General features: G+C 39.3%; 1 protein-coding gene across 2 annotated transcripts in view; it reads left to right on the forward strand.

Moving 5' to 3' along the window:
* Window positions 1–214: 214 nt before the first annotated feature.
* The window catches only part of SH2D1B (SH2 domain containing 1B), a 31,152-nt gene continuing 17,904 nt past the window's right edge, over window positions 215–13,462 (forward strand). For both annotated transcript variants that reach the window (XM_006054492.4, XM_006054493.4), the window contains exon 1: window positions 215–485. In XM_006054492.4, coding sequence (XP_006054554.1) covers window positions 352–485 — 134 coding nt within the window. In that variant the 5' untranslated portion in view covers window positions 215–351. The remainder of the gene's footprint in view (window positions 486–13,462) is intronic.

Raw genomic sequence — 13,462 nt, forward strand, 5'->3', positions numbered from 1 at the left:
GACTTCGGGTGAAATACAAGGACGGCTGCCACCAGTTCTGAGGAGCTTGTGTTCAGCATTGAGCTTGAACCACAATCATTGTTGATTCCACTGTGTATTTCAGACATAGTTTAACCCACTTCCGTGAGTCATACTTAGGCCACTTATAGGCTGAAGTGTCTTGGTCACTTCATCACCCCACCTCTCTCATTTCCTGAATCTTGTGAAACTATCTGAGTCCCACAGAATAACCTCATCTCACTCCTACGAGCCAGAGCAAGAAGTGGTATTTCCACAGGCCCCATTTAGGCCAGCTGCCTCCAATTCTCTCCTCAGATTCGTCCCTCGACTCGGGGTACCAGAGGGCTCCCCATGGATCTGCCTTATTACCATGGCCCTCTGTCCAAGCGAGACTGTGAGACCTTGCTGCTCAAGGAAGGAGTGGATGGCAACTATTTGTTAAGAGACAGCGAGTCTATGCCCGGAGTCCTGTGCCTCTGTGTCTCGTGAGTAGCCTCACCTTCCATGCATATGTTAAGTGTGTATCATATCTTAATATGATAACCAGGTGGAAAACAAACTGTGCCTCACTGACTCCGCAGCCCAGATGAGCAGAATGAGAAATAGCTAGACACTGCCATGAGGAAATGGAAGGAACACATCTGTCTAAGCTCCTCCACCTTTCCTTCTCTCCACACGCAGACTCTGCGGAGCAGCAGAAGTTGGGGTGGTGGTGAGGATAAGGCTTCAGGCAGCATAGGAAGGGAGCAGAGAGAAGAGAAGGCAGCCATGTGAGAAAGTGCCTCTCCTATAGAGGCTGATTTATTTAGTATGGAAAACATGAGATTTTAACCTGAGAGGCCTAGTTTTTACATGGCTGGCTCCGCTTGTGATTTTTAAGATACTAATAACATTTCAAACTTCGTTACATTTGTAAAAGGTTTCAGCAGACATTCTTTCCCTTCATCCTGCTTGTAGTCTGTCAAGGCAAGCCACCATTTTGTCGATGTAGAAACAGACCCTGGGGTGTCTGCAATAGCTTGCTTGTGTTGTAACACATCTGGTGTTTCCAAAGAAGCTGAGTTTCATGTGAAAGTTTAAGCCAGAGCATCAGAGACATACTGCTGAAGGAAGTTGCTTAGCCCAGTTTAGAAACCAATCTTAAACAGATATCAGGGGAAATCTACTATTTTTAAAGGATTCTCCTGTTTGTGGAGACCACTGAACTTTTTCTTTACCTGTTACAAGAATTAAAACCCAAGTGTCTCCAAAGATAAGCTTCAGTGCTTCTTAGAACTGGGAGCTACAAGGCCAAAAAAGAGTGCCATTACTGACAGAATAGGCAGGGATGTCCTTCTTTCGTTATGTGACACCAGGAATCCAGATATAAGAAAGGCAGGCTTCAGGTGTTAGCAGTTTGAATTCAAGTTGCCAGTCATGTCGAGAGTGCTTTCATGTATTTCTTAGCCATCACTAATTTCTCTTTTGAGAACTGCATCATCCTATCCTTTACCCATTTTTAGCTTGAATTGTCGTCTTCTTTCTACTTATTTTTTTTCAATTTCTGTGTATGAAGGTAAAAAAATTTTTTTTTTTTCAAAAAAAAACACACAAACACAAGAAAGCTACAGACCAATTTAAATTTCATTTACTTTTAATTTTCAGTAAACAAAATAGAAGCCAGTAAAATATTAAAGCAGAAAATACACTATGCTAAAAGACACTATGGGCCAATCTAAGAAATCAAGGATGGTTCCATGTCAGGAAAATTATTAGTTTAATTGTGTATTAATAGGTCAGAGGTTGCAAACTGTATAACTCATTCAAATTTGCTTAAAAGGTATTAAATAAAATTCAGCATCTACCCCTTAATTAAACACATACTCATGTGTGCACATGCATGCACTCACTTACACACTCCTAACCATATATAGCTAGATAGATGCTTCCTTAACACCAGATGAAGCACTAGAAGAATTATCCCTAAAATCATGAATGAGCCAAAGTGATTGCAACCACTACTATGTAACATTTTCCAGGAGATATCAGCAAGTGTAATTAATCAAAATAAATAAAAGTAAAAATTGAAAAGGAAGATGTAAAATTATTATTTACAGTTGACATGACTTTATACCTTTGAAATCTAGATTTAACTGAAAAAAAATAACTACTAAAATCTTTCCAAAAATTCAGTAGGGATATCAGCTTTTATAATTGAAATCTAAAAATCAACAGCTTCCATACTGAAATAATAACTAGTAAGAAAATATAATAAAACACCTCATTTACATCAGCAATAATTAATAATACCTAGGAATAAATATAATATGAAATGTGCAAACTTAAGTATCCACTGGGGAGCTTACTAGAAGACTTAAATGAAAGGAAGAATTCAATTTGGAAGCTTACCAGTTCACCACAATTAATCTATAAATTCAGCATTTTTTCAGTAAAAAAAAATCAACAGAATCTTAAATTTTCTCTTCAAAGATAGTAAAGTTTATCCAGATGGGAAATAAAACACAGGGAACCTGCCAGAGAGCCAGAAAAGTTTTTTATTAGAAGAAGGGGGACTAGCTCTACCAAATACTAAAATACATTACTACAATAATTAAAAGAGTTTGGTACTGAGAGATCAATTAAATATTTAGAATATAGAGTCTGGTAGAAATAAAGCCAAATACATACAGAATTTACTTTATATTTAAAAGATCATCTCAAATTAGTGAGGAAAAGATGAATGATAATTAACTGTGTTGGGACACTTGGCTGGTCACTTAGAAAAAATAACCTGAATCCCTTTCTTACTTCTTAAAGTTAATTCAAAGTGGTTCTAATACAGAACTTCTTTTTTCTAAATGAAACCATGTGTATTAAAAGAAAACATGAACTATTAAAAAATATTCCTGGAATTGAGAAAGTCTTTCTAAGACATAAAACCAGGAAACAAAAAAGAACAGATGGCTAAATATGACCATTATAACAACAACAAAAAACTGTTAACAACAAACCAACAGAAGAAAATCAAAACTTCATTAACATGGAAGAGCTCTTAAAAAACAATAGAAACTAGACAAAGTGCAAAAGGAGGAGATTCTCTGAAATGGAATATGAAAAAGAAAGAATAAGAAAATATTAGCTAAAAAAACACAAAAGAATAATGTGATGATACCATTTTTACCAATTCAGTGGTCCAGAATTAAAACTGAAAATACCCAGAAGAAATTCAATTTGGGGGAAGTAATAGTGCGTACACTTGCTAAATGCAACTTTATTGAATGGTTGTTATTCAATCACAGTCCTTACACTTGCTAAATGCAACTTCTTTGAATGGTTGTAATTCAGTCACTGGGCTTCCCTGGTGGCTCAGACGGTAAAAGCGGCTGCCTACAATGCGGGAGAACCCAGGTTCAATCCCTGGGTCAGGAAGATCCCCTGGAGAAGGCAATGGCACCCCACTCCAGTACTCTTGCCTGGAAAATCCCATGGACGGAGGAGCCTGGTGGGCTGCAGTCCATGGGGTCGCGAAGAGTCAGACATGACTGAGCGACTTCACTTTCACTTTGTTTCGATTTCTATTCAGCCACTAAGTTGTGTCCGAATCTTTGCGACACCAAGGACTGTAGGCCGCCAGGCTTCTCTTGTCCATCGGATTCTCCAGGCAAGAATACTGGAGTGGGTAGCCATTCCCTTCTCCAGGGGGGGTCTTCATTACTGGGGGATTGAACCCGTAGCTCCTGCGGCTCCTGCACTGCAGGGAGATTCTTTACCGCTGAGCCATTGGGAAAGCCTAACATTTGACCCCAAATCTCATTAATAAAAACGTATCTTATAGTCATTACTGCTTATGCCGCTGCTAAGTCGCTTCAGTCGTGTCCGACTCTTAACGACCCCATGGACTGCAGTCTACCAGACTCCTCCACCCATGGGATTTGCCAGGCAAGAGTACTGCTTATAGTATGTGCAAATTGGCATTGGCAAGATTGAGTAAATCCATATATAATATGGAAAAAATTCAAAGATCTATTATGTGAAAAAGGCAAGATATTAAGTATGATCCCATTTGTGTAAAAAAAAATGTATGCCTATATCCCTATATATCCATAAACAGTTTTTGAAATGTATATAGGAAATTCACAATATTGCTTATAGCTGGGAAATTTAGGAGGAATAAATGGGGAAGAAAAGGTTGTGGATTTAATTTTAAAAAATGTTTATAAAAATGTAGTGAGGCCCTACTATCCATGCAAACACTGTGCTAAGGCCCTGGGGGATTCTAAGGTGATTCCAATAGGCAACTTGCAATTTTTTCAACATGTAAATAAATAAAATAAGGGTAAAGTATAAATTTCAGAAGAGACAGTTTTATACAAATTTAAAATCAGAGGAGATGATTAGTAAAGTCTTCTTTGAGGAGGTGGTATTTGAGTTGGGATTTAAAAGAGTGGATAAGATTTAGTTACACAGAAATGAGATGGAAGGCATTGTGGGTTGGGGGAAAGGCAGGAACATAGGTCCAGAAAAGGGATATTTTAAAACATATAGGAATCACACAGGGTTCTGGAAAGGCAGTTTGGAAACAAAGTCAGTTTGGGGTAATATTATAGGTCTTAAAAGAATGACTCTGTAGTTGATGCTGAAACATGGATGGTTTCTGAGAAGGGAAATGACAAGACTGGTACTGAGTTTTGGGAACTTCAATCTAATAAGGATAATGTACTGAAGCTGGCAGATAATGATGGCGGTAGAGACTGCTGTGTCTCTAGATGGGAGATGGTGAGGAACTTGCTGTGGTGGGGCAAGCAGTGGGAATGGAAAGTAGAAGAAGGTGCAAGGGGGACTTCCTTGGTGACACAGTGGAGAAGAATCTGCCTGCCAATGCAGGAGACATGGGTTTGATCCCTGGTCCAAGAAGATTCCACTTGTCGTGGAGCAACTAAACCATGCACCACGACTGCTGAGCCCGTGCGCCTAGAGCCTGTGCTCTGCAACATGTGAAAGCGCCGCAGTGAGAAGACCGAGCACCGCAGCCAAGGGCAGGCCCCGCTTACCACAACTTGAAAAGGCCGACATGAAAGCAATGAAGACTCAGCTTAGCCAAAATAAAAGAATAATACATTTTAAAAATTAAAAAGAGGTGCCAAGTATGTGAAATAGATAGGAGGGACCTCGGTCAAGATTTCGGCATAGGTAATCTAGCCTATACCGGGATTCTCTTTAATGATTGACATTTATGCACAACTGCTCTGTGATACATCATGCTAACTTAAATATTCATCCAAAGCAAAAATCACTAAAAAATTGAATGCAAATAATAATAACAAATCAAATGGAGAGGCAGGAATAAATGTCCATCAGACACCTGCCCTTGGTCAAGGGTCACCCTCTTCCCTGCCCATGTCACTCAAAGGCAAACAAAATTTCAGGCACCCTCGGCCTTAAGGCTCAGATCAAACAGCCCCCTCAAAACCTTTCGGCCCCTTTCATAGTTCTTATGAAATTTTATCACATCAGTATAGACCATTCAATTGTTAATTGTTCAACAATTTTTTAAAGTCTCCCATGTCAAGGACTTCCCTGGTGGCTCAGACGGTAAAGCATCTGCCTACAATATGGGAGACCTGGGTTCAATCCCTGGGTCAGGAAGATCCTCTGGAGAAGGAAATGGCACCCCACTCCAGTACTCTTGCCTGGAAAATCCCATGGACAGAGGAGCCTGGTAGGCTACAGTTCATGAGGTTGCAAAGAGTTGGACACGACTGAGCGACTAAACTTGCGCTTTTATGTCAAGCACTATAGTAGATACTCAGTTAATGCCTTCAATACACCTCAGGGTCTAGAGGGAAAGATAGAGAAGTAAATGGACCCTGTGAGGTGTATGATAACTGATGACTTACATTAGGGCATGATAGGAACTGAGAGGGGAGAAGGCAATGGCACCCCACTCCAGTACTCTTGCCTGGAAAATCCCATGGATGGAGGAGCCTGGTAGGCTGCAGTCCATGGGGTCTCTAAGAGTCGGACACGACTGAAGCGACTTAGCAGCAGCAGGAACTGAGAAAAAGGAATGACTCACTGATCAAGGAGTCAAGAGCCTACATGGAAGATAGGACTTGGAGGGTGACTAAAACCGTCACTCGTTCATTCAACAGCACACACTGAGTGCCCACTATGTTCTAGGCATGGTCCTATGCATTGGTGAAATAGTGATAAATAGTACAGACACTAGTCCTGCCCTCATGAAATGACATTCCAGTGAGATGAGCCAATAAAGTGAAAACAAATCAGAGGCACGTTTCAGCAAGGGCAGAGTCTACCTTAGGTTGGGTTCAGGAAAGATTCCTCTGAGAAGGTCACAAAGCAATTCATATTCCAGTATACACCCTGTGTGAGCAAAGTCACAATTATCTACAACTCCAGTGTTAGCCTGTTTTTCTACATCAGTGCAACAAGAGCCACTATGAAGGTGCTTTCCATGAGCCAAAAATTGTGCTAAGCATGTTACATCAATTATTTATGCTTTGGAAAGCCATCCTTGGTAGGTGATATATCCCTATTTTGTGGGAAATGGAATGGAGCTTCTTATTAACTAAGAGGTCCAAGATCAAACTGTTAATATATTGTTATCCTGCCTTTCTTACCAATGTCCCTAGTTCTAATGCTCAAGGTGATCCTTTTGGAACTCTTTAAAGTGCCCAAGCAGGGGCCTTCCAAGCATTGGGCTTGGCAGTAGATCCTAATATGGGGAATCTTGCATTTTGCTTCTTAGAGAACTACCCTTTCTTCTTTGCTGTGCTAGAATAGCAGGATACCAACTTCCATGCTTTCACAGATATAAATGAGGTTATTAGAGAGAAGATTAGAAATAAAGGAAGGAAGTCACAGAGGAAAGTTGATCTAGCAGCACATTATCACCCACCAGACTGCTCTGTGGTAAGCACGGACAGGAAATGTAACCTGATCTCACAGCCTGATACACTGTGCAGAAAACACCAACGTGCAAAACACTGGTAGGTGACTTGACTATTAGAAGTTGGAACTGGGTCTAGCTTTATAGTCAGCAGAGTCAAAATGGAATAGATATTTGGAGATATAAAGGATTCAGCTGCTGGTGTGAAGAGAAAGGGGGGACTTTTTGTCGTCATAGGAAGGTTGCAGGTAAGAAGAACTTAAACCATGACTTATGGCAACAACAGAAACTAGTGAGTGAGAGAGATCCCAAGAGTCATTTCCAGCTCTCATATTCTGAGATCTTTGGAAAGACTTGAGTTCAGAAAGTAAGAAAAAAATCAAGCTTATTTGTTTTAGAAAAATCAAATGTTGAGAAAGGTATAAAAAAGAGAGCAGAAATTATCTCAGTCTCACCACTCAGAAATCACCTTTCTTGATATTTCAGCACACATTTCTCCAGACTGTTCTCTATTCATATGCATGTATAAGTGAATATTATGTATGTACATAAATTACTCATTATATATATGATGATTTGTGACTTTAAAGTTTTTAATTGAAGGATAATTGCTTTACAATATTGTGTTAATTTCTGCCATACATCAACATGAATCAGTCATAGGTACAACTTCTTTTTCAATGTATAACAGGTACATTTCCACATCAAAGAAAGCAAATATACATCATAATTTTATGATTACTTACTATTTATTGATTGCATATGTCATAATCTATACATAAGTATTCATTTAGGCTTCCCTGATGTCTCAGACAGTTAAGAATCTGCCTGCAATGAGGGAGACCCAAGTTCAATCCCTGGGTCAGGAAGATCCCCTGGAGAAGGGAATGGCAACCCACTCCAGTATTCTTGCCTGGAGAATTCCATGGACAGAGGAGCCTGGTGGGCTACAGTCCATGGGGTAGCAAAGAATCAGACATGACTGAGCAACTAACATTTTCATACATTTAGGTTATTTCCAGTTTGGTCCAATGGACCCAATGTAATTCTCAAAAATGTTTTGTAACAGATCTTGTATATCTTTGGGTCAAATGTATCCCTAAAATTTCATATGCTTGATGTTATTTTAAATGATAACAGGTTTTAATGATTTACATTTTAAAATTATTTTAATTTCACTTTCCACTTATTCAATGCAAGTGAGTGGATACACAATTAATTTTTATGTATTGAACTTGTATCCTGCAACCGTGCTAAATTCACTTATTGGTCTAGTGGCTTTTTGGGTAGAATTTCTGTATGATTTTCTATATGCCATCTACAATTAAGAGAACTGTACTTCTCCCATTTCAATGTTTCTGTTCCGTTTTTTTTTTCTTGCCTTATTGCAATATCTGAGAGTTTTAGAACAATGTGGAAGTGATGAGTGCAAAAATCCTCGTCATTTTCTGACCTTGTGGAAAAGTATTCAGTCTTTTCCCATTAACTATGTTTTTAGCCCTTCTATTCCTAGTAGGGCTGTTTTTTGTGCATCAACTTAGATGGTAGTGTGAATTTTTGTTCCTTGTCTCTTAATCAACAGGTTTTTTTTTTTTTTTGATTCCATGTATAAGTGATACCATTTATCTCTGACGGCATTTACCTCTGTTTAACATGATTGAATAATATTCTACTGTTTATACATACCACATCTTCTTTATCCATTCATCAGCTGATGGACATGTAGGGTTTCTTTATCTTGGCTGTTGTGAATAATTCTGCAATGAATAAGGGAGTACAGATATTTCTTAGATATCTTGTTTTCATTCCCTTTGGCCATATACTCAGAAGTGGGATTAATGAATAACATGGTAGTTCTATTTTTACTTTTTTGAGGAACCTCTATACTATTTTTTGTAGTGGCTGTATCACTTTGCATTCCCACCAAGAGTGCACAAGGGTTCCCTTCTCTCCATACCTTTACCTACACTTGTTATCTCTTGTCTCTTTGATGATAGCTCTTCCAGCAGATGGGTTTCCCTAATGGCTCAGTGCTAAAGCCCTTGCCTGCCAATGCAGGAGACGCGGGTCGCTCCTTGGGTTGGAAAGATCCCCTGGAGAAGGAAATGACAACTCATTCCAGTATTCTTGCCTGGGAAATCCCATGGACAGAGGAGCATGGTGGACTGCAGTCCATGGAGTCACAGAAGAGTCAGATACAACTTAGCAACTACACAACAATAATTTTAACTGGTATGAGGTTATACCTCACTGTGATTTTGATTTCAATTTCCCCGATGATTAGTAATCATCAGGTTGAGCACCTTTTCATATATCTCTTGTATTTGTATATCTTCTTTGGAAAAACATCTATCCTTTATGCATTTTGTAAAAAATACTTACGTGTATAAACATTTAGGGTTGGTATATCCTCTTGATTAATTGACACCTTTATCTCTTTGAAAATCCCCTTATTTATTCCTGGTTAGAGTCCCTGCTCTGAAGTCTACTTTAGCTGATACTGTTAGCTTTACTTTTATTAGTGTTAATAGGATATATTTTCCCCATCAATTAACTTTTAACCTAATTGTGTCTTTATTTTTTTCAGTTAATTATTAGACTTTATTCTGAGAATTTCAACAAGTTTGCTGTTCCCCAGTGGACAGTGGAATCACAATTTTCTGTCTTTATTTTTATATCAGGTGTCTTATAGGAAACATAAACTCGAGTCCTGCTTTTTTATCCAATCTACACAATAACTTCCCTTTACTCAAGGCTTCTCTTGTCCCACCGAAAAAAGATTTTAAGTAAGACTCAAAAATATTTAATTCTTTCCAAGTAGCTTACTTGCACCCTTAGAAATGTGTTCAATAATATTTATAAGAATACAAAAGTATCCATCACCAAATAAGGTAAAATGTCAGAATGTTATCTAAATATTCCTATTAAAGGGAAGGAGAAATGTTAATCAATAGGAACAAATTCAGAAATGAACCAACATCATTTTTTAAGGACATTAAGATAATCAATGTCCTGGGTTATATTGCACCAGAAGAAGATAAATCTCTGTGGGAAGACCATGCCTGTGTACTATTCTTCTCAAATGAAGGCAAATTGGTTCTGAGTACTTTGCTAGGAATTTCAGATAGATAGATGGCTTGCTTTTGCTTGACCTACAGCAAATCTTTTCATAGGCCTAGGTGCCAGATTTGTGATTATTCTATCCCCCAAAATGTGCACATCTAGAACAGCAGTTGAAAATACAATAACCATGGATTAATGTTGTAATAATTCATAGTCATTCTCCAAGATGTATCTAGTGATTGCACTGGCCAGATGGGTGAGCTAAATGAGAATGTGGCAGGAATCAACACAGCACACATTTCATGATTTGATGGTGCTCTTAGAATAGAAATTTCTTCTAGGGATGTGAATTGCTTCAGTTTACTCTCTTGGAAGATGAAAGCAGTTATAGGAGCTCATGTTTGGTCCTTCCCACTACAATAGTACTCATTCTATGATTCAAAGAACCAATAAGATTGTGCCAGTTTCCAAGTGTGTAAGTGTTAGTCACTCAGTCATGTCCAACTTTTTGGGACTCCATGGACTGTAGCCCGCCAGGCTCCTCGATCCATGGGATTCTCCAGGCAAGAATGCTGGAGTGGGTTGCCATTCCCTTCTCCAGGGATCTTCCTGACCCAGGGCTCAAACCCAGTTCTCCTGCATTGCAGACAAATTCATTATTGTCTGAGCCACCATAAACACCTCAAGATGGTTGGATGACATCACAGGCTCAATGGACATGAGTCTGAGCAAACTCTAGGAGATAGTGAAGGAAGAGAAGTCTGTCGTGCTGCAGTGCATGGGGTCGCAAAGAGTCAGACATGACCTAGTGACTGAACAACAATGAAGTATTTAAGTACATTCTGGAACTGGAGAAATAACCATAGGATGGTCCCATGGTCCCACTGAGCCCACTCGAAATAGACTCAGGTCAAAATTTCTTATATCCCCTGACCTCAGGAGTTCTAATTCTGAATTCCTGAATCAGGGTCTCTGGAACATTTGGGTCTCTGAGGATTAGCCTCAGTCCAGAGCCACTATCAAATAACCTTCAAAAACATGAGCACTTTTCCTTTTTCCAGTATATAGTCCCCCTGTAGGTTTTTCTGGGAAAGGCTTGAAATGTTGTCACATTCCTTCCTTAAAAGAACCCAGAAGCCCAACATTCCTTTCAATGAAAGTGATCTGAGACTGTGAACTGGATTAAATCTATAAGTTGAATAAGACACCCAAGAATCCCTATTCTGTGACCCAAGTCAGGGTTCTTCCACCAGACCTAGAAGTTCTCTGTTTACTTTATACCCAACAGAACTTTTGACTGTCCATCATCATTCTCTGCTTTGCAATCCAGTGAATCAATTAAACATCACCACAGATGTACAGTAAGCTGTTTCTTATACTGTTACATCCCTGTGGTTTATGATAACTGGCTATCTTTGTCTCTCACTGAATGCCAATACCTAAGCACACCCCATTATTTCCACTAAAATCAGGGAACCCAGTTCCATTGTAGAATTTCTCAATGTCAGTTCTAGCTTACAGCACAGAGCCAGAGTTTTTCAAAGATGCTGGTACTCTCCTTGCAATTATTTTTTAGGGCATCATTAAATCACCTAAGGGGCTTCCCTGGTGACTCAGACCATAAAGAATCAGCCTGCAATGCGGGAGACCTGGGTTGGGAAGATCCCCTGGAGGAGGGCATGGCAACCCACTCCAGTATTCTTGCCCAAGGACAGAGGAGCCTGGCAGGCTCCAGTCCATGGGGTGGCAGATTCAGAAATGACAAGGACTAAGCACAGCACTGTCATGTAAAGGGGGGAGAGAAATAACTAAATAGCTTGCATAAATACACTTATAACATTCTCATCTCCCTGAATTTTTAGATTCCTTTCTCTGTAGAATGCCAAGGAAATTTTAGCATTTGAATCTCTATGGAATGTAAGCCATTATTAACTCCATGCTTTAATTTACCAGTCTAGCAAAATGTTTATGACACCCCCAGGTACATGAGCTAATATACTAACTTCAAATCCTGGCTGAGTGTGCCTTTACTGATGAATTCAGCCAACAAATGTTCTATTTTATCCTTTTTGGTTTCACATCCTTTTATCTATTTCCACGTGTACTCTTTTTATACATGTCTCCCACTGATTGAACCAATCAGAAGTCTGAGAGCAAAGGAGCCCATAAAAGTCAGAGCACAGAGCAGAGTGGGTAAAATTAGAAAAAGGAACTGGAGATACGGAAAATATCCAGCACACACGTATATATATTGGTACTGGACATACTAAGTTTGAAATGCCTAACAGACATCCAAGAGAAGATGTTAAATAGTTGGAAAAATGAGTCTAGAGATCAGGGGTAGGTTGAAGTTAGGACTACAGATTAAAATATAATTTGGTAAGTGTTTATATTTTTACAATAGTCTTTCAGTTCAAAAACATTCCACCTCCTTTTGTTCTGTGAAGTATTTTGTTGGTTAGATTTTTCATATATGTTTGGCACATTTCTTACTAAGATAATTCAATGCAACCCAACAAATAGTGAGAATATACTATGGGACAGGTAATGTGCTAGAGTGAACAAAGCAGAAACTATTCTGATCTGAGTGTGAGCTACAGATGTTGTTGTTGAGACACTGAGTCATGTCTGACTCTCTGCGACCCCATGGACTGTATACCCTGCCCAGCTCCTCTGTCCATGGGATTCTCCAGCAAGAATACTGGAGTGGGTTGCCATTTCCTTCTCTAGGGGATCTTCCTGACCAAGGATTCAGACCTGCATTTCAGGTGAATTCTTTACCTGGCCACCAGGGAAGCCCCAAATTACAGATGAGGAAATGGATAATTAAAATTCAGTGTGATAAATGTATATTTTCAAAAGTTCCCCTTCTTTCCTACTGATGAAGTGCCCCACCCCAGCATGCCTGACCTGAAGCACTAGGTGCCCTGAATCAGCTCGCTGCCTTGCTCTGCCAGGTCTTTGAACAGTGCCTGGATGGCAGAGGTGCCATGTGGCTGGTTATAGTGGTACATAAATATGACAATATTGTGATATTGATTATCACAGTTTTATAAGACTTGAGACCTGTTAAGACAGGAATACACACACCAAGTAAACCCATTTACCTATTGCTCCTCTTCTCTCCCCAAGAGAATCAGCCTGAAGTCACCCTTTCCCCCTCTTTTTTTTTTTTTTTTTTTTTCATTTTTATTCAGAGCAGTTTTAGGTTCACAGAAAATTTGAGAGGAAGATACAGAGTTCCCATATACTCCCTGCCCCTCCAAAAATGCACTATGCCCTCATTATCAACCTCCCTCACCAGAGTGGTATATTTGTTATAATCGAGGAAACTATACTGATACATTATGATCACCATAGTCCACAGTTTACATTAGGGTTCACTGTTGACACTGTATGATCTATACAAACATATAATGATAATATCATATGGAGTACTTTTGCTACCCTAAAAATCCTTTATTCATCCCTCCTCACTTCTCACCCCTGGCAACCACTGATCTTTTTACT

This window comes from Bubalus bubalis, chromosome 6 (assembly GCF_019923935.1).
Source record: "Bubalus bubalis isolate 160015118507 breed Murrah chromosome 6, NDDB_SH_1, whole genome shotgun sequence".
NCBI classification, from domain to species: Eukaryota; Metazoa; Chordata; class Mammalia; order Artiodactyla; family Bovidae; genus Bubalus; species Bubalus bubalis.